General features: G+C 38.6%; 2 protein-coding genes across 8 annotated transcripts in view; one reads left to right on the top strand and one right to left on the bottom strand.

The window, feature by feature from the left end:
• Positions 1–797: 797 nt before the first annotated feature.
• Positions 798–21,711, bottom strand: NRG4 (neuregulin 4). 6 transcript variants are annotated; one of them, XM_051628686.1, is made up of 7 exons: positions 21,393–21,711; positions 17,219–17,300; positions 16,163–16,228; positions 12,269–12,362; positions 5,518–5,667; positions 2,279–2,358; positions 798–2,189 (listed from the first exon to the last, which is right to left on the bottom strand). In XM_051628686.1, exons 3-7 carry the CDS (start codon positions 16,170–16,172, stop codon positions 2,173–2,175), a joined length of 351 nt encoding a protein of 116 aa, XP_051484646.1. In that variant the 5' UTR covers positions 16,173–16,228; positions 17,219–17,300; positions 21,393–21,711; the 3' UTR covers positions 798–2,172. The 6 variants fall into 6 exon arrangements, with proteins under 6 accessions (XP_051484646.1, XP_051484651.1, XP_051484648.1 ...); XM_051628691.1 differs by having other exon boundaries at positions 2,279–2,355; XM_051628688.1 differs by having other exon boundaries at positions 17,219–17,282.
• Positions 8,098–21,829, top strand: part of TMEM266 (transmembrane protein 266) — a 100,284-nt gene continuing 86,552 nt past the window's right edge. The window contains exons 1-5 of one of the 2 annotated variants that reach the window (XM_051628638.1): positions 8,098–8,199; positions 9,008–9,189; positions 11,341–11,385; positions 17,989–18,118; positions 20,049–20,179. The gene's annotated coding sequence lies outside the window, so the exon portion shown is untranslated. Of the gene's footprint in view, positions 8,200–9,007; positions 9,190–11,340; positions 11,386–11,720; positions 11,781–17,988; positions 18,119–20,048; positions 20,180–21,829 lie in introns of those variants that run through there. The other variant, XM_051628636.1, reaches the window with a different exon arrangement.

Raw genomic sequence — 21,829 nt, 5'->3', positions numbered from 1 at the left:
TAACTATTCCATGACTGCCTAGAAAGCTGAGAGGGTTCTAAGAGTATATAGAGTACAACTTCAGTCCATTTATTTCTTACATCTTCTATTAGTATTTCCTTCCTGAATTTCCATTTAAGATGACCACAAGCCTTTTCCTTCTTCAATGAAAATAGTATAGCAAACTTTAACAATATTAACTCTGAGTGTCCCAGGATCAATAACATATGGAAGTTACCCAACAGCAGTTGTTTCTGACTGATTTTCACTGAGGCTATGCAAAGTACTTCAGGAAATACTGATTCTGATGTAGCTGTCAGTACTGCTACAAATCTCCTAAAGTCTGTGTTGAAGAGTGGCATGTGTCTATGTGATGAAAAGTTACCTCTGTCTTTCCTAGCCTTAAAAACATTATCATCAGCTTCTTTCAGAAATTCTGCTAAAAGTGTGAAGTCCAGAAAATAACATGCAGGATTGGTTAATCTGGGGAGAAAGTGATCTTTTAGGGCTTTATAGAACTTGATCAGGAGCTTCTCTGGATCAGGTCCTCCACTTGACTTGGTGCCCTCAGGTTTTCCCTTCAGATTCTCAGCTTTAACCTGGACTCTGACTTCCCTGACCTGAGTCCTCAAAATGTAACATTTTGTTCTGTTTTGGTTTCTAGCAGCAATTATAATGTGGTTTTCTCTTTGCCTTCTTACCTTGCATGCTGTAACAGCATGTCTTGTCCTCTCTGTCTTGCTGTAATTCTGTCTACATTGACATGAAATACACACTTCTTTTTTGGATGCTAGAGCATGTAGCAGACACCCTAGGAATAGAAGCTTATTCAACATTTTAGTTCCATCTATATTTTTATTCACCTCAAGATTTTTCATTACAGTGGTAAGAAATCTGCATTCTGCATTTTGTCTCCCTTCAATTCCTGAAGTTTTATCAATTAACTTTCTCTTCAATCCAACCTTATAAATCCCATACAGCAAGCTGCCAGGCAATTTGCCATTATGGAAATGCACCTCCAGTGCTAGAAATGAGTTGCAGAGAAAATTGTTTAGTTTACATTTTCTATGCCTCTGACTAACCAGGTAATCTCTTTGTGTTGTCAAGGCAGAAGGAGAGACAGACCATGTCATTTGGTCTCTCTTTGTCTGAGTAACAGAATCCTGTGAGGAACCAGACAGTGATATGGAATATACTGGTGTGATCAACAAATGGTTATGTAAATAAAACAAATAAACCTTTAGAGAGGGCAGCACTTGTTCAGCCAAGAGACCTGGCTGGATATTATTTTGTCTCAGGAATGGGCCTGATGAATAAAATTCCTTACTTCTAGTATGTGAAATACCAACTGGAAAATATAAGGTAAGGTTTAAATCTCCCTTAGTAGTGTGATTTTCAGAAGAAGGCAAGACAGAAGTAAAACCATCAAGGATGGTACCTTGCTTAATATTAGGGACATACACCAAACAAAGGGTAAATACTCTGCTTAGTAAACTTCTTTTAACCATTACCAATCTCTTTTCTTAATATTTTCTTTCAACTTGAATTAAATTCCCAAGCAAGGAAGCTGGCCAGCACACTAGCAGTGATACCTCATCCTCATGTCCTCTGACTATTAAAAAAAATAAATATCAGTATTAGCTGGAGAAAGGTACTTTTTCTCCCCCTACAATCTGGTAAGTGCATCTAAAACAAGCCAAATTCTGGACATGTATCACAGCTATAAAATTTGAAGCTACTGAATCAAAACAGTCCTCAACTCCTCTGGGGCAATCCTGTTAAAAAAGACAATCCTATCAAAAATTTGCAATATTACCTCATTCTAAAACCCCCATGATTGTCTCATATTATCTGTGAAGTGAAAAAAAGATTATTTCATATCTCCCATGCAGTAAAAACCAAATTTATCTCATGCTTCTACCTGTGCATTATTGAAAACAGTAACTTGTTATGAAAAATCTCACAAAATTCAAACCTAAATTATAGTGATGATAGTGATTTCTGTATTTAAAAACACATAGCAGCTTTGTTTCTTGTTATGTCCTGGTTGGGGTCTTCTCCAACATATAAGCAAGGCTCCTATTTCAGTCTGCTTGCTTCTCTCATCTTGCTTACCACGCCAGCCTCTACAACTAGTGTGTTCTCAGGGTTGCTCAGCCTGTTGTTTTCTCACCATTCTTCCACTTGAATGCCTTACTCTGTTATTATTTCTGAAAATAAACAAAACACATACTTTTAGTTCAAGAAAACTTCCTCTACTGCCTTCCTTTAAGGAGTCAAATAATTTAGAGGTACTCACTGTTGCAGCCATTGCTGCTTGTAGACTCAACCAGGTTGGCACCACACTCAGAGGAACTCGTCCTTGGAATGGAAGCTCTTCTGACCAGAAGAAGCAAAAACAGACAATGGGGGGGGGGAGGAAGCCACAAGAGGTGAAAAAAGTTGTCAGAGACAAATTAATTGAATAATGCTTCCCCTGAAAAAAGTTTCACAGATCTTCTGCAGTAGCTTTCTAATTAATGCTTAGCATTTTTGAGAAGTGTCCATTTGAGGGAGAAGAATGGAGATCAGAGGCAGGAAGAGCATGCAGGACTCCATGGCTTCTCTCCTGAAGTTCATGTTCCTGCTTGTTGGATTTCTCAGGTTTTTATTTACGCAAGTAGTAGATACCACAACGTTATTTATCTTTTAACTCTCTTAGTATTTGGAAGTGAAATATCAATGATATGATACTTCCCACACTTTCTTGGTAAGAAACACGTCTTGTAAACAGAGCTGATCTCTTGCTGTTTTCTTTCCCTTTCTTTTAATAGTACTTAGACATCTGCTCTCTTGAGAAGAGTCATGAGCTATTCTCCTTTCTGTCCAGTTTGTGTCCTGTGGAGGTGCAACTCCTCCACAAAGTCTGTTGTCTTGGACAGCTTAGATGGCTGTATTTCTAGACCACCCTGTTGTTTGGCTGGCTGAGTTCCTGTTCATCCAGACACACCTTACAGGTAATTTGGCATTTCAGCATGGCCTCATAATAAAGTATAGAAATTAACTGCAGATTTATTTCAGTTTTCCTTAGAATTTTCTCTGTTCCTCTAAGGTCTGTGTTGCATTCAGGCCTCTATATGTTTGAGGTCTAAGTGGAATCTATACTATAGCTGCCTTTCTTACTCTTCCAGTAACACTTGTACAATATGTTTCTGGAGAGCAAAGGCCACATGGACCTGACAGGTGAATGGCTTGTAGCAGAACACACCAGTTGGTACTTCAGTAACAGTGTTAATATAGAAGGATTTTTGCATACTTTCCTGTTTTCCCCCGGTCAAAGCACTTGGCTTAATCAGTACCCTTTGTTGGCAGGGACATGTGTGTGCAATTCAAGATAGAGTGACTGGATCTCACTCTCATCAAACCAGTTCTGACTTAAAAAAAGAAAGATTTACATTCACAATACATTTTACCATCTTTGCTAAGAAAACAATTGTTGGTATGATGCCACATCATTTTTAAATTCAAATATCCTATCAAGAGGACAAGTCAAGGATGACACAAACTCTCAGCTAACATTTGCAAGGCCCAGTTCCACCCTTCTCCAGAAGGTTTCCAAGATGATACAGGTGGCAGATCCAGTTTGGGAAAAAAAAAATAATAAAAAAATTGATGACAGCTGCTAGCAACAATCCTTGTCTGTCTACACAGCTGAAAAAGAGGGGAGTAGGTTCAAGTATCCACTTGAGACTCCTCTTTTATGTTGGTCACTTCCATCAAAAGATGACTTCTAGATGTAAAGTATTTGTTTTAGCTCTTTAGCAGAAGATGATTGTGCTACATCAGCCTCTGAAGTATAAAGGCAAGACAAGACAATTTTTAGCCAGCTGTGTTCTTTTATCTTGAAGAAATTGATCATCATTTTATTAGATTTCCCAAGATAGTCTGGTACCTAAGGGTTCAAGGGCAACTGTGTTAAGACCAAGTTGCTGTACTTGCTACCTTTCTAACAGTCCCTACGATTTATTCTGCCAGTTAAGCAAAGCTTGAGTAAATTGATTTCTTACAAAGAAATAGAGTAGTTAAGGTTCATCTTCCAACTGTCTAAAAAAAGACTTGCACAGACCTGCCACTGCTGTTATTCTAAGCTTCTGTACTTTGCAATGCAAAGCTTGTTGACCATAATTCTCAGTAGATTGTGTCTCCAGCCTTACCCTCATTTTACTGTCTGTGAGAGGAAAGGAATCTTTCAACAGATTACTCTCTAAATCCTGTGCTCTGTGAAGACTCCTTTTCCTGTCTCAGAAGCAAGCTTTACTACTAAAGAAACACTCTGTACCTCTGTAAGACTTGAATGATTTTTTCTTTAGTTAAAGCTGTATTCTGTTCTAATAACTTTACAGTAATCTGCAAATGTTCTTTAGCAAACAGCTGCTGTGGCTTTTCACTGCTAAGACAGGATTAACTTAACTAAAATTACTAAGGTGGGGGTATCCCCTACAGCAAGGGGGTTTTGATACAAAGTCTCTTCTTATCAAATGCTCTCAATCTCTTCAAGATATATTCAGCTATGGAGAAAAACTGGCATTCAGTGGGTTTCTGTGACAGCAGCTGAGGTAAAACTAGACCAGCTAGTCCAGAGGTTGCTCACTGCAAGGCACTGATAGAGAGGTTGATTTGGCAAATGTGATTTTGAGAGAGCAAAGGACAGAACTGCAAAAAACTTAGGTTATGAAGCTCTTAGGAAAAGCACTGTACTCTAGAAACAGGAGGGGACATGGGAGGCTGACTTGCAGACATAACTGCAGAGAGTAATGAAGACAGTAAGTTTGTTTGGGTTTGGTGTAAGTGTATTTAATGTTACAGCATCAAACAGATAGGTTGACTGAATCCCAGTAACTGCTCATGTGTTTTCATCCTAAGTCCTAATATGCCTAAAATGCTACTAAATCCAAACCTGCAGCACCTCCTGTCTAGCACTGATGTTTTCATGCTACTCAAACATGGATCATCCTGGATAAATGAGATAGCCCTCTGATTCATTCTAGATGGTAGTTACTAAACACCTACCTGGGATAATTCCTGAATTTGATTCTTCCCTTATTTTTCCTTTTTAAACTAGGAGCTGTAAAGGGACTGGTAGCTAATGGCACCAGCTGGTTTAGCTGACAGTTCAATGTAGTGGAACAGTTTCTGATCCCTAAGCACTTTGGTAATTTGCTTCTACTGCTCAGTCTTTGGACAATATTAGGGTTGACTAATGTGTTAAAATGTTAGCACTAACTCTGGGTAGGCTATAGTATCTCAGAAATTGATGTACTACATTTATTTTTTACAAAGCACTATAAATAATCACTTTGAAAAGACACAGAGAAAAACACAAGCCAGGAGGTAAAATATTACAAGCAACAAGCTGAAACATCCACATCAATTATGCTGAATAACTAGACAAATTTATGGATAATTCATTACATATTTTACATTCAAATAATTAGTCCATGATTACCAGGAGAAATTTCTACTTGATTGAATAGCTTCAGCACTCTGAAGCACTTTTACCTGCAAAGGAAGTAGAATGCTCCAATTACAAGAACTCCTAGCAGAAGAAGTGAAGCCAAGAAAGCTGCAAACAGGTCACCTTTTGTTTGGGACTTGATGCTGGGCAGCAAAACCTCCTCACAACGGGCTCCTGTGTAATTCTCAATACACCTGGGGAAACCAAGATTTATTTGGATTAGATGAAAATTTGTCATCTAATATGAAAAACACAAAGGCTTCTTTTCATCTTAAGTGAGGAGATAACTTGTTCTGGCATAATTCAAGGTTTGTATTTTGTTTCACAGCAAGTTTTCTTATGGAATTGCCATTCACCTATTTCTGGATAAGAAGGAATTGGGCATGTTGGACATCAGGTTTATATTCTAATCCTACTGCTTTTATATATTAAACCATATATTTCTTAATACATTTATTGGATTAGCAATATACTTCACAATGGTGCACTTCACAGTTAAATCTGCCTCCTTCACTGGCAAATTTAGTCAAACCCATCTCTTTAGTGTTACCTGTATCATCCCATTGGTTCTCATCTTACAGCAGTCATGCTTTCCTTTCCCCCTTTCATGTAGCTTTCCAGCTTTCTTTGTTGAAGAGCCAGTACTGTCAGCTAATTAGATCAAGGAAATGGGAATTCACTGAGGCATGGTACACCTTAAACTGCAAAAGTAGTTTATGCAGTGTAATAATTAATGGCAGGACATGTTACATGCTTGCTGAATGACCCTCTTGAAAAGACCTAGCTAAAAGTCTTCACTATGCTTATTTTATGTATTCAGCTTCTGAAAACTTCTCCTGAAAAAAGGATTAAAATTAATACCATATTTTACCAGGGTAAAGTGGGATGATATTTTATTAAAAATAAATAAAATGAATTGCTCAGTAATTCATGTTCAGTCAAAAATATGTTGTAGCTAAACTCATCTTGGTTTGTCTTGTATTTTGCACTTATTCTGCTAAGTTTTCTTAAGGGATTTATTGTGTTACAGAACAAGGAAAGCACTTCATTCAATAACTACATTCTGCACATATCTTATATATGTAAATTTGCTTCTCTCTATTTGTATTACTAAACATCTTGCTGCTTCTTGCTATTTCTAGCACTGAAGTCATCATCATCTGTGACATAAGCAATTTCAGGCTCCAGCTGAGAAAAATGGGCTGAACTCCCTAACATCCTTGAAGTTCTCAACTGCCATTGGCAGCTGCAAGGTATAATTTCTGATGAAGGGTAAGAGGGCAGAGTGGGGGGAACTGCCAAAAAAGTAAGATGTCTAGCATATTTAAATAAGACAAATGGATCACTGGGAGCACACCACCATGTATGCTTGATGTGACCCTCACCACTGCTTTCTGTAGATTATGGACCACTTCAGTACTGATGGTCTAAACTACTGCACAAAGAATTATTACCATTTCTTTTAAGTCTTTGCCTTTGGAAATAAAATGAAAGATTTAGACAGTAGAAAAAAAAGATTTAATTAATAGAATCATAGAATGTGCTGAGTTGGAAGGGACCCATCAGGATCACTGAGTCCAACTCCTGTCCCTTTGTAGGGCACCACAAGAATCACACCGTGTGCCTGAGAGCATCATCCAAATTATCAAATTATCATCATATATTAAAGCAGTGCAACTGATCAAACAGCCAGGATAACATGAGACTTTTCAAAGTTACTGTTTTTGACTGCTGGGAGAAGGAAGGGAGGCAGACTGCTCTGATTGCTTGAGATAATGTTCCAGATATTTGCTGTAAGTATAGTGGCATTTCAGTGGCCTATTTCTGAAGAATTCTGTAGAATACTTTAAGAATAGAAGAGTAGTTTGAGTGGGGCATTGTTCTCTAGCAAGTGGGAGATAAATGCTTTGGAGAGCTGAATAGAATAACAGGGTTAGAAAATGGAATATCAAATTCATAGAAGTATTCTTGAATACCAGTGAAAACTGGAGAATAATGCAAAGCTAAAATGATACAGGAAGAAAAAATAAATAGGTTTTGGCATCAAGTTAAGGCTCACGAAAAAGTTATAGAGAATGAGTTTAAAGGCATTAAGTCACTAGCCTAAAGAGAAAAATGAAGCAGGAGGAAGACAGTACTTCTAGCTGGAGAGAGTTGCACATGGAATTAGGGTTAGGAAGCTGTTGTGGTAGAGTGGGTTGGCAGGACCAGTGCATGGAAGCCATGTTCATGTTCTGCAAAAGACCATGGAAAAAAAACTTGGGAATGTGATGACAGTAGCTAAAAGATCACTGGGACTGTAGACACTTTCTACTTAGTAGAAAATGGAAGCAGGTGCTTAAGGTAGTCCTAGACTTTCAAGAGAGAAAGCCTGAAGGCCTGAGACTGTGAGGGGAAAATGACAGCTAATATGAATCCAAGGTTCTAGCAAAAAGAAAAAGACCTACACTAAAAAGGCACACACAAAACTTAAACATCCTTATTGCTGAACCTACTAATTCTTCCTCAATAAAACTTTAGAAACATGTTTTCTGTGACTTGGCAGTTCGACAGTATCTGCTTAACTGTGTGCAGTGGATTAGGGATCACAGAGCCACCCATCCACTTTCTCTAGGCTGACCTGTTGACACAATTGCTGAAACTACTTCCATGCTATGTAGAAAATACTGTCATCTAACCTAAAAATTACGGAAGTGTTCTTCTGCCTCTCTGATTCAGGCAAGAAGGTAAGGTTTCTTTCTCTTCCAGATTCTAAGGTGGGCATCATACAGAGGAACCTGGCAGACTTTGAAAAGTGTGCCTTTGCTGCTGCTGGAAGTAGGAGTCAAGTGTGCACACAGACTCCTGTTGCTTCGTATTATGCTTTAAGTCTTGACTTTAGTTTTCTTTTAGCCTTCCTTTAGTCGGGAAAACCCCCAGTGCTTCTTGGTATAAAAATTCCTTTCATGTAAAGACAAAGCTCTAAGCAGAAAAAGAGCTGAAACATTATCTGCTTATCAGTGCAGTTCAGATGACATGGCTCATAGCTTCAGAATCACCATAATCTTCAGTCTGTAGCAGGCTCCTAAGAGCTGTCCTACTCCATACACTATAAGGGCATCCAGTAAGTATGAAAAAGAATTTAAAGTCATGTGAGTGGTGGCAAAGTTAACTGGAACTCCTGAGCAGCTTTTTAAAAGGTTTTGTGTTCAGAGGAGTTTCAAAACTTTCCCTGAAGCTTTATTCATATGCACAGAGAATAAAATAAACCTCATGCAATTTACTGGAGAGAAGTTGAAAGAATGGGTGGTTTTCCCCTAGAACTTGTGTTTATGTGGCAAGCTTTACCATCTCTAGCAGATATTGATTCTGATCAATAATACTTTTCAAACACAAGATAATGTTGCATTTTATATTTTATGTGCCATTAAGAATAAATCTTAATGACTGACTTATTTTTTTGCTATATTTTTGGTGGGTATTCTAACTTTTGTTCCTACCTTTCAAGCTGAAAGCAGAATAGAAAAATACTAATTAGACATTTTGTGTTTTCAGAAGAGCCTGGAGTATGTGAAAGTAGTTTTGGAGTAAGAAAGAAGAAAAGCCTAGATGAGTGGGAAGCCCTTCACTGGCAAGTTGGAGGATGTATATTCAGAAGGCTTATAGCACAGCAAGTGCATCACTTGTGGGAACATGTGAAAAAGAGAATGAAGGACCCATCTCAGAGAAAGGGACAGGTAAGGATGAGGTACACAGAAAGTGATATTTATTGGAGGAGTGTAGGAAGAGGGGAGATCAGATTAAGGTAGAAGCAAAGGAAGGGGAAAGTGGATATATCCTTTAACCATAACAGGAATTGCAGGGAGGAGATTTCTAAGCTCTGTCCCTTGCAGTTCTCAGCCTGAACACGCTGCCTCTGCAGAACCTGAACCCTTCCTCAAAAGGAGAGCATTGACTACTAACAGCTGTGTGTGCTGCCCTCAGAGACACAGCAGCTCTCTTTGTGTGGTCTTACACCATCTGAATTTGGTCTGAAATACAAAATGAAGGCTCTCAGAAATCTGCCATGTGTGAAAGAAAATGGAAGTACCAGAGCTTCCCCTCAGACAGGAAAATCTTCACTTAATGCTTTAATTAATGATGATGGGACATCTGTGCATCAGGTGCTGAGGCAAATAGCTTTCAGCCTCATGTTTTATGATACACCTGAGGCAGCTGCTTTCCCATCATTCTTCATTCTGCTGCATATTTATTTAGTACATGTGGGCATTCCTGAGTTTGAAGCTCATATTGTTTATGGTGACAGGTGTGCCTTTTGCTGCTGAGAATATCAATTCATTGTTAGGAAAGGCATGGGGGAAGATGGCAGCTGAGCAACTTCATGGTTTGGCATCAGCTGTATTTAAAATCTGCTAATGTTGCATAGGAGTTTGTGTGTGGGGTCAACTAATGTTATCTTTCTATTAAATCTCTACCTTGTATATATATCAATTTCTCAGTGGTAAAACTAACTGAAATTCCAAAAGTAATCAGTGGCTCTTAATTTGTTAGCATGCTACAAAGTATGTATTTCTAATGAGTGATGCCATTTCCCTAGTTCCATTGGGAAATCCAATGACGTTGCATCAGGTCATCTGGACTAACTTGTTTAGCACAAGACATTTGTGTCAATAAGTAGCATGTCAAGGCAAATGTGTTTTAAGGTATTTTTACAGTTTGTTAGTCTGTTCTTGCTCCATTTCCCCCTTTTAATCAATGCTGCACTAATGATCACGCAGCCTTTTATTCTACAACTAGTTCAGATTTTCCTGTTGGTGGGATATGATACTTGAGAACAGCTGGAAGCTTCAGGTGGGATTTGGCAGAAACCTCCATCCAAAGAAACTCTGCACAACTGTGCAATGACACCTTTCTTGAAGTTCCAGAGAACTAAATATTTTTCTGAATTCTGCTGAGAAGTGATGCATTTTTTTCTGTTGTTACTATTCACATCACTGCTGATTACTAAGATATCTGTGTGTAAACAAAACCTTTCTCATCTATAATTAGCCTTCTCTGACTGATTAAGGAACATGCTTAGAATGAGGACATGCTTAAGTAGAATGCTTCTATTTAAATCCATAAAACTTCATAATCAACCACTAGATACAGAAGAAAAATACTTCGTCATTTAAATGCAGTAAGATTGCCTGAGTATAACAGAAAGGCTCTTAAGATGTTACTTTTATGCTTCAGCAGATTATAAAATCCTCTAGTACCTGAGTTACACATGACTTCATTTGGAGCCCTTTTAAAGAGGAAATAATCTATGTGAACTAGCTTGTGCTGCTGAAGAGTATTGTGCTCCTGAATCTGAGGATTTGTTACTTCATATTTACAGTTATTGCATCAAATCCACCTTTCTCATCACTCAGTCTAGCCACAGTAGAGGGGGTGGTTGGAAATGCTGTAACTGATGCTGTTTAGTCAAACCATGCTTTTTTCATTTAAGTATTTTCAAATCAATAATATGGAATTTCTTCTAGGAAAAAAAAAATAAGGTGCATTTCAATGTGTCTTGCTTTTTGTGGGTGTGGTAAGTCATTTCACGTAGCAGAAGCAATTAGAATAAATCATCACCATACAGCACTTCCAAACTTTATCCTCACTTCTGGATCAGATTCACTGTTTGACATTGGACAATGTGCTTAATGAGAGGGATGTGCTGTGTGTGCTTTTCAGTGAGCATTTACCACAAATATGCCTCTTCTTTCTTCATCTACTAGAGGAGTTTACATGCTTAAATGAAATGTTTAAATTGAACTGCCCCAAACAAAAAAGGAAGAGGCATCTTAGAAAAGAGTTTGTTTTGTTCTGCAACTGTTTCATACAATTATAATTAATTACAGCTCAAGACTGAAGAGGGAGCAGAAGTTGCCACAGAAAGAAAAAAGGTAATATCCTTAAGTGCATGTAACAGGTGCCTGAATGCCTATTTGTACAGTAAGTAAACCCACTAAATTAGCCATAATTTATTTTGATGAATGATAACTCAGAATTAGTAAATGCAGAACCATGAAAAATTAGAATTTAATTTCTCATCTTCTTAGTCTTGATAAATGATGAAATAAAGAGATAGGGCTGTATGTATGCAGGAAACCTATCCACATGCAAAAATGGGGAAGTGCTTCTTTTCCAGTGTGCTACTACATGGGTTTCAAAAAGGAAGGGTGATCCCATCAACAAATAAGTATCTATATTTGCTGCCTTAACATTTCTTTATCAGGTGGTCTTTGGCTGTCACTGTAAAGTTGCCCTTTGAGTATTTCATGGAGACCGAGAGAACATAGTAAGTCTTGAATTACTTTATTTTTTCCTTTAAAAAATTATATTCCTTTTTTATGCCTCCTTTTTCAGGTCAGGCCATTTATGTTAGAATTTTTGAAATATAATTAATCTGGAGGAAAACCTTGGACTGTACTTTGCCTTGCTGAATGCCTGTGCTTCATGAGGCAAAAAATGTTATGTAACAAGAGGAGGAAATATGGTTCTAAATATAGATAGGGATATAGATAAATACAGATATAGAATCACCCTGAATGCATATGAAACTGAGTACTGTTGCACCTGCCAAACAAGTATAAGTATACAACAAGAATACACATTAATTTTTTTCTCATATTGTCTCATCTCTGCAAGCTAGATAAGTAATCTGAGCATGAATCACTGAATTGGAAACAGCCACAGGTAAACAGTCTTTTAATAACATTTTTACAGTAGTAGTCTTTAGACAGCTACTGTCCAATACTTAAAGATACAAACTTCAGTTTCACTGACCTGCAGAACGGACTGGATACAGTAGGAATCATATAACAAATCCCTCCATTTAGACAAAAAGATCCATAACTGGTGCCACAGAGTTCTTCATGATCTTAAAAATAAGACCAAGACAAACACAGAAAAAAAATAAAATAAAATCAGACTTCTGTATTTTTATCAATAAAAGGAGATCTTAATTATACTTTTGGGAAGTGGCTTCCTTAAAAACAAAACAAAACAAAACCACCACCAAAACAAACTGCCCTATGAACAAATAAGGTATCAGTCTTGCATTCCAGGCCAGGAACATGCAGAACTTCCAGAATTATGTCATGGAACAATATGCAAACAGATCACAAATTTATCACCATATCAGATGTAAAGCACCTAAATGATGTGAATAAATGCAAAATTTCTCTTGGCAATGAGAGGAACTTTGGATTCTCTGTTACTTCCTTTCCTCTCCTGTACTGAGGGCAGTGATTGACACGATGACCTCTGTGGAGCCTGGTTTGTCCAGTTCCAGTGGCACAAACTGCCTCAACTGGCTTCTGGGAGAGCATCAGTCAGTGCAAATAAACTTGGAATGTTCTCAGGTGTGGACCAGGATGTTCTGAGACTGCTTCAGGCTCTGTTAAGAGCTGAATCACAATGCAGTTGGACACCACCAGGTTTTCCCACCCCAATTTTTAGCTAGCCTATGAAGTCCCACTCCTGCAGAAAATTTGCCTGCTGCAATGCCATTTCCACAGAGCTGAAAAAGGCTTTCTTCTCACTCCATAAACCTCTTACATGAATTGTTAGTGTGTTAAACACAAGTAGCCATTCTCATACAACCTCAAATGCAGGACACTAGTGTTGGCACTCAGCAGCAGTCTGTTTCATGCTTAAATAGAGTATCTGACTGTACCACTTCACTCTTTTTGAAAGCAGTCTAAACGTGGAAGTTGGACTGCATATATTTGATACATTTAATGCATCAATAACTCATATGCATATATGTTTTTCTGTATTTCTTCAATCTTATGAAACCACAGTATCTCAAAAGAAAACAGAGCAGTCTTCTGACATCAGAAGCATGAGAATCATGTGTTAGCTCACACTTCAGGTGTTGTTTTTCCTGTTATTTCTCTCAAGAGTTCTGAAAGTATGAATTCTGCTGTCTCACTATTTAGGTATAGGAGACATGTCCTATAAAAAATTATAGTGTTGCTTCAGAGGAATCAAGATTTTAGTTTTCTTATTTGTCCTACAGATAAAAAGAGTTAGGGTTCCCCTTTATTCCTGCAGAAAATAGTGAGAAGTGTGGCTGCAAGGCATTCTACCCTAGAGGGAACTTCTGCAGCTTTCTATATGTAATATACCTGGCTTTTCTAAGAGAAGCAGAAAAGCTTAGATACTTTTAACTTTGTGCAACAAAAACATCATGCATCGTGCCATCCTCTAGACCATCCCTAGGAATTCCACTCTCCCATCTTTCCATACATTCTTGCATTTCTGTGATGGCATATAGACACAGTATTGTGAGTAAGTCCTTATGTTATTTTAAGATGAAGGCAGTTACACCACAGAGCTCAAGAGGAATTCAGTTTCATGTTGGTGTTATCAAAGAGCTAACATCTAAATGGTAGCTGGACCTTTTTGCATGTGTGCAGATAAATTAGGGAGCTGGAGGAGTGGGGAGGCTGGAAAGATTGTTGATGTTTGACCTTGTTGCCTTGACTCAAGATGTGGGGTTTCAGAAACAGTGTGTTCTGCCCTACCTTGGTAGAAGTTTAAGGGAATTTATTTCAACTCTGGAGCTTTCTGTGCTTGATTACTGGCAATTCCTTTGCTGCAAGTTCACTATTAAAAGACTTGGTAAATTATTTTGCATGGGTAACAGAATAATTACAATAGGAATAAAATGGTAACAAAAAAACAAGTAGGTTTTTAAACAAGAAGTGTAAGTTATTGGGGTCTGTTGAAACAGTGGAACTTCTGTGACAGTGTACTTTCACTGAAGGCTGCAATCCTTCCTTTTAAAATCAGGAAAGGATATGAAATACATGAACAGGCATAAGAATCAAGAGAGAAAAAGCAAAACTCTCAACTTTGACCTGCTCCCTTAAGCATCTCTTAAACATCTGAGAGAGTTAATTGTTATTGGAATTCTACCAGATGGAAAAGTGAGCTGATAGAAGGTAGGCCCCACAGAAAAATCCCTTTAGACAGCTCATGGAAAACCTTCAAAGAAATTGACATGAGAATTAATGAGAACTTGTTAATCTCCTTAAAATCATGCCTTATGGTTCTATTCCTCTTCTTCATCTCTATGCAGAAGTAGGCCTGTCTCACACTGGCACAGTACTGAAGGAAATTAAATGCCTCCAGTCATTCAGGTCTCAGAACACCAGGAAAATGATTCTCTCACTGTTGTGGTGTGATCTGTGTGTTAAGGACCAGCTCTGCAGCCCAACCAGACATTTCTGTTCTGGCAAAATACCTCAGACACTTTGTCTGAGGCCTGTTAGAGAAAAGTGAGAGAGGTGGAGACCACAAGAAGTGCCTAGGAAGACTTCAAAACCATTTTTATTGTAATAACAGACAATTTCTCTATAGGCTGTTTCTTTCTAGAGCTAGACTTCTTTACAGTGCTAAGGGAAAAATGGTAACTTTAATTTTACCAGTAATGTGATATTTGAAGAAACCTCTGTGTCCAGGTAGATCAGGTACCCCATTTTTTATCCTATTGTGCTTTACATTCTATTTTGTGTATTCATATTTTGCTACTACTTATTGCAAGTACCAGACTAATATAGTAGAAAGTAGATGACTGACTAATAGAAAAGAATAAAAAAAATTCAGGATGCTCTAACACTAAAACAATTATTATTTATTACTAATAGGAGTGGGTTTTGCCACAATACAAACATATATATTATTGTACTCCATACCCACTTTACTGAAATGCAGTAGTTTGGATCATATCTGAAAGCTACAGCTCTGTATTTATAGACAGGAAAGTATGGAAACAAGAGTTAATCCCTTTAAATATGTAGTCAATGATGCCAAAGAATGTACTGGAGAATCAGAAGGGCTTCAGTACAGGCCAAGACCCAATTAACATGTGCATTGGTGAATGTGTTATGATTTTTCATGAGATAAGTCGCCCCATTATATTAATCTAAAAATGCAAATGGTATGCTTTGAAAGTCTAATGTATACTACATTCAGACTACCATAATCAAGATTGGAAAGTTTAACAAGTCAAGTGATGATGGGCAATTAAAAAAATACAAAAGATAAAGCTTTTCAGTTAGTACACCTGAAGAAACTCTATTAATGTCTGTTCTGCATAATATATGTATGCATTTTGATAGATCCTCCTGTGTGAGAGATTAAATAAAGAGAAATAGCACACAAAAGTTACTTTTTAAAAAAAAACGGGTTTTGGTGAGGGGAAAGGTAAAAAGGAATGAAACAAGTTTGTTTTTTCTAATGCTACACTGTGAATACTTGACACTGGCAGAGGTAACAGCAGCCTCTAAAATACACTTGTTCTCAATTATTATTTTTGAGGACATGTATGAAAACTTGTCCCTAAAATATCTTGTCTGTTTGTAGTTAGACTTCTGTAACCTGGCTATCCGATTTCTTAAAAGGAAAAACAAGGAAAGGTTTTTCCCCCCCTAGTCCCCAAAGAACCAAGCCAGACTTGATGATCTGCATGTTGACTCAGCTGTCTTGACTAGTCCAGAGGCTAAAATACTACAGACTGTCTAATCCTGAAGTCTGCTAAAACAACAAAAGGAAGGGGGAGGAGTGGAGCAGTTGTGACAATCCCAAAGGCAGCTGTCAAAATCAATGCACTTGTAATGAATTCTAAGTATATATGTATACACATCCAAGTAAAGACTTGGAAGAAATTACCTGTTCGCATATTATTCCGACAACAATTTGTATTCTTGCTCAGAGGCTGTTCTTCTAAAAGGGCACCTAAAGACAAACATGTAAATTCAGCATGTGATTTTTAATTCCAGTGACTTTTTCCCCTGAAGAAGTAGCTATTGGAATGTATCTTTCAGTGTTGCTGCTAAGACAGCTGTTGTACTTTTACAGCAATGCACTGTTATATGCAAGTTCCATTAATTCACAGCTAATGTCAAACATCCAAGTGCATGTTCAAGTTCAGTGAACTCCTAAGGGCAGTACTAGAGTAAAACCAAGTTCACACTAAGGTACATCTAAACAATGAATACTTTGCTCAAACAGCCATGCCCATTCAGCATTGTCATACCTGACACTTTTAAGCAATCCAAGTTATTGTTTCTGGCTGGCAAGTTAAATTGACATTTGTAACTTGAAAGTCAGTGCATACTATTGAACCAGTCCCCAGCCTGATGATTCAGTCAGGTAATATCTTGGTGGTGCAATTCTTGCATTTCACTAACAAGAGCTTCCCAATTTGTAATTTCTAAGACATAATGTGTATGTTTTCACTTGAGTGTTTCCCATGTCTGGAAGTCAGGTGAAATGAGTAATACAGACTGTGAATTCAGCAGATCTCAGCAAGAGTAAGACTTGTACATTTAAAAAAAAAATATGGACTAGAAACTACCTGTTTGGACAGAAACTAATCTTCACTTCACATTGCTAAAAAGCAGCTTATTCTGTAGACTTGCCCTATCTATAAACATCTAACATTGCTATATCCTGTGTTCTTGTAAGACATAGAGTCATGTTTTATCATACCAAATAGGTCGCTGAATAATCTAAATGTAAGATATCTTACGTGAAAGTATACATAGGCTAAATATTTCAGCACTGTCCTACATTGGAAGAAAGATTCCACCCCCCTCCTTAAATGATCTAATAAAATAAGTTACCAACTTCACCAGAAATAAGTGCCTATACTTCAGCTTTTAGTACTAGAAAGGCAACTTTCTCTAGAGGCCCATTTCAAAAGGTATTTCCATTTGTACTTACTGTGTTAGCAGACAGTTCTGTTTGTCATGGGACCTCAAATGGCTTCTCTAGCTCTTCAGGTGTCCTGTCCATGCAAGAAAATCTGAAATGGCAGTTCCCTGTGACACAGGGGACCGTGAGGTCTCCTCCCAAAGGCTGTCCTCTTGGGGCAGCTTTGCCTGCTCTGTGTACACACCAAGGGCAATTAACATAGCATGTGGCAGGGAGGAAAACCCACAGGACTCCCTTCAGAATTAAAACCCTGTTTTTAAAATAAATAAATAATCCTGGAGATGGTTATTTTCAGCACTGTCAGTGGGCTTGCAGCACAGTCAGACATGCACACCCAGGCCAAGTACAGAATAGGAGAACACTTATGTTCACAGAATTACTGGCATATTTTTCTAGGGCTACCAGTACTACCATTTATTGCTGAATTCAAACCATTCACATAATGTACTATATATAGATTGCATCATAAAAATATAATACACAGCAGTCAAAATTAAATTTGTATTTCATTGGAGCAAGCAGGCCTTTTAAATTTACTCTCCCTTTTCTCAGATTCTGCCACAAAATTGTGTAATATCCAATAGCTCCTGTAAAGGAAAATACAAATCGGATCTAACTTCTTTTCCAAATTTATTTAGGATATGGGTCCTTCAACAGACAAAATAACTTGATTTTGCTACTGCAAAAAGGAGATCTCACGTCTCCTTTCCCTGATATTATCATCAGTATGTCTCTCTGTCTCTCTGGTGCTGATACTGGTTTATCTTGAACTTTTCCAGGAGATGCTTTAATCCAGTGATCTAACAGAAAATTCTTCAGAGGAAGCTGATGGTTTTCTACTGCACCAGAGTGTTGAATGGATGTGCTATGCACCTCACCAGCTGTTTGGACTAAGACTAGTTGCTACAGGTACTACAAACTGTCCATAAGCTGACTGCAGAGAGTAAGTCAGTTAGAAGAAGACTGTGGGACTACTAATTGTTTCTTTTAAAACCTTGTTGCCTGCGTATTCAAGGAGACAGGGTGCTGAAGGAAGGGGGTGAAAATCCTTCCTAAATAATCCAAGAGGGTCTATGTGTGTACACAGAATTCCATTCTTGAAATTCTGATAAGTAAGTATCACAATTTGGGTCTAAAGACTTTCAAAAGAGATGTTGCTGACAGCTTTCATAGTTGTGGCTTTTTTTTTTTTTTTTAAAGACTGAAAAGTATATCATTAGGTAGTTTATATGTTTAGATGTAAATCTGGGGTGTTTGTTGCACTCTGAACAGAAGTTTAAGTATTTATCAGTATCCTAAAAAGAATATACTGGACTCTATCTGATTAGAAACGTAAGCTGATACATTGTAAAGGAAATGAAATCCTATAGCAGAAATTGCTGCTAAACTGGATTATGTGTATCTGAGCACTGAACTGGTACTAGAAAATGAGATCATTTGTGCATCTACCTAACATTTTCTGAACTCAGGGTCTTCTTTTCTGACACAGCTAAAGCCTATGCTCACAGAAACTAAGAATCCAGGTCTGTGAACGCTCAGATGTTTATCTTGCATATATCTTGGGAGTCTGTGAAAGATCACTTTGTGTATCAAGTTAGAGTGTTTTAATAAAAACTTTAAAATATAGCCTGTTTTACCAGCTTATCATAAAATTTCAGATCAGTTGTGCCCTTTTCCCCACATCTTTGTCCTCTGAACTGATAACAATATAATGCTTGAAAGACTACAGTTTGTACATTAAAGTTAGGCCACCTGTGTATGCTGATATATACTGATACTATTTCAGCCTCTTCAATTACTTGTAAGTCCTGTGGATCTTTATTTTCATGGTCTGAATCCGTTAACAAGAGCTTCAGTTTAGGAAAGGATTTAAATCACATGTTTAGAGTTAACCATATCCTAAATCACTAAGTTAAAGCATGTTCAAGTAGTTTGTTGAATGAAGCATGAACTCTGTGTCACTGAAGGCTGCAAACATAATGGAAATACTGGGCTATGTTCTGTAGCCAGGAAACCACAGATTAAGTTGAGCCCCACAAGAAAATTCCTCCTGCTTCTTGGGCACTAAAACACTAGGGCAAAGAATAGAGTGGGTTGTTTTTTTTTTGGGAACTGCTATTGGATGTCTGGGCACTTGGACACAAAACTGCACAGGGTTCAGCTCTTCAGCAAAACCACGTGCTACTGTCTGGCCATAGTGGAGGCTGGAGGGAACAAGGCTTTTCAACTCCTTAGTTTTGTCTTGAGATGAACCTGTGTGTTTTACTCCCTCTGTATGTAAAACAGAATCCATGTTGCCTATTAGTTTTTAGTTCTTTTAGCTATTCTAAGCATCTGTGACACTTACTATCCCCAAAATAAAGTAAGTGCAGTCTTAATGAGCACAGGCAGATAAAAATAAAGCACTGAATAATGATTCGGGGTTTGGTTTATGGTCCTTTGTTATCTAAACATCCTTAAAATTAATCTCTCTCTATATAAACTCTTCCCCAAATTAAAGATTATTTCAGTCATGTGGCTGTATCAAATATACAGTTTATTCATTTAGATGAAGTTGCACCTTACAGCTGTCTTGAAGAATGGCATTTTACTGCATTATGTATTCTTTTTAAAAATCCAAATGAGTTAAAGTCTCATTATGCCCCAATACTGAGCTGAAATGTTTGTGTCATGAAAAACAAGGCAAGTTGTTTTTTTTTAAATGGCACTATCTGCTTAGTAGGCTAATGAAAACCATAAATTCCCTTCTGAGATGTGTCTTTGCTATGTGTAATCTACACCTTGTATTTTCTTCAAGAGCCAGGAACTGTCCTGAAGTCTTGTTTGTTTTCTCCTCTAGGTGATAACTTCTCATACCTTTACCATATGAAGCTTCTAACTGAATTTAGCACAGAAAATCATCAGATGTCAGAAAAAAAGTCCATCCAACTGCCTGAAACAAATGGAGATCTCAATAAGGAGGAACTCAAGGTGAGATATTTCAACCAATTTGTATAAGGACAGTGCATTACTCAAATTTACACACTGAAAGTTTCTTTCAGGTTGTGTTAGCCACAACATGAAGAAACTCAAAACAAAAGACCAGCATGAAGGCAGATGCCAAATACCTCACAAGTCTTAACATGAGAGGTGAATTTTTTTAATACAGTTGTTCAAAATTCTTTCCATTGCAGTTTTTTGACATGACATCAGACGACCAAGTCCTCTTGTCTTAGGAATGCCTACAGCAAATCTTGAGGTTTGCATTTTGGTTTTAGCCACAGAAGTATGTCTAAGATTAGTTATATACCAGAAGAGCTAGTAGAACTGTTGTCATGGTGTTGAAAACACAATTTGAGATGTGACACTAAATTTAAGGGAAGACTTCCCATTTCTTAAGTAACCAACTGCAAATTCCCATCTGAAACCCCAGTAAGAGAGATTCCTACAGAAGCTGGCAAAGGTGTGTTTCAGTTGAGGCTTCAGTCAAATTTATCTACCTGTAGTCACACTATGAATCTGTAATTTTGAGATAGGGATTCCAGTCTTGAGCTTATGAAATTTTAGAAGACTCTTGCATTAAAAAAAAAATTACTACTAAGCTTGGAAGAAAACCCCCACAACACTGTTACTTCATTCTGTGTGTTTACTCCTTTCTTCTATGGCACTTCTCTTCCTAAGTTTCATCCATATTCTCCAAGAAATCAACTGCAATGTCATATCACTTAAAGGTTCTCGCTGCACGTTTAGTTTTTATTCCTATCTGAGTGGCAGGTAGAGTGTCCATCACAATGTCAGCTCTCAAATGGCAGTCACCTCAGATCCCAAACCAGAACTTGACAAATCCCTGCTACAGACTGGCAGACAAGGAGGCAGTTTGGCACGTGGGCATTTAATGAAGCAGCGCGGTGCCACTTCAGCAAGGCCACCAAGAAGCTCATGTAACTAACCTTCCGAATGGTGACTTTCACTTTTTAAGATAAAAATCATCCAGACAGCACTAACTGTGACCTATTCCACAGCTGCTCAGCATACGCTGGGAACTGTTAACACCTGAATTTCAATTTATTTAAATTTTTTAAAGTTATTTTGTCCATTTAAAGCGCGTTCTTAACGCTGGGCTTTATTTTTATATCCCCCCCACACACACACACACACTTAATTGGCTATGGAGTTAATTTGCCCTACACGAACCGCATCTTACCCCAGGCACCGCGTCCTCCTGGCAGCCGCTGCAATCCCTCAGCCCGCGGGACCCAGGCAGGCTCTGTTCCGCATCGCGTAGCCCCGCAGCCGCGCTCCCCGCACGCAGCTGGGAAACCGCGCTGCCTGGACGAGCGGAGCGCGGCACACACGCAGGATCAGAGCGGCGGGGCTGGGCGGGGCAGGGTGTGCGGGGCCGGGCAGGGGGCGCGGTGCGGGGCAGGGGGTGCGGGGCCGGGCAGGGGGCGCGGGGCCGGGCAGGGGGTGCGGGGCAGGGGGTGCGGGGCCGCTCCCGCTCCCCAGCCCGTCCAGCTGCCGCGCCCGCCCTTTCCCGCCGCCATTGGGCCGGCGGCGCCCACGTGACGCGGGGCGAGCACGCGCGCGCGCCCCCTTCAAACCTCACCCCCCCCCCCCCGCCCCCCCCCCGAGCCGCGCGGG

This window comes from Apus apus, chromosome 10, assembly GCF_020740795.1.
Source record: "Apus apus isolate bApuApu2 chromosome 10, bApuApu2.pri.cur, whole genome shotgun sequence".
Classification (NCBI taxonomy): domain Eukaryota; kingdom Metazoa; phylum Chordata; class Aves; order Apodiformes; family Apodidae; genus Apus; species Apus apus.
This window is presented reverse-complemented; position numbering and strand designations above follow the sequence as displayed.

Coding starts and splice junctions, on each gene's coding strand:
- NRG4 (XM_051628686.1), bottom strand. Junction 5,668..12,268: donor GTATCCAGTCCGTTCTGCAG/GTCAGTGAAACT, acceptor TGGTTTCCCCAG/GTGTATTGAGAATTACACAG. Junction 2,359..5,517: donor GCATTCTACTTCCTTTGCAG/GTAAAAGTGCTT, acceptor TCTTCTGGTCAG/AAGAGCTTCCATTCCAAGGA.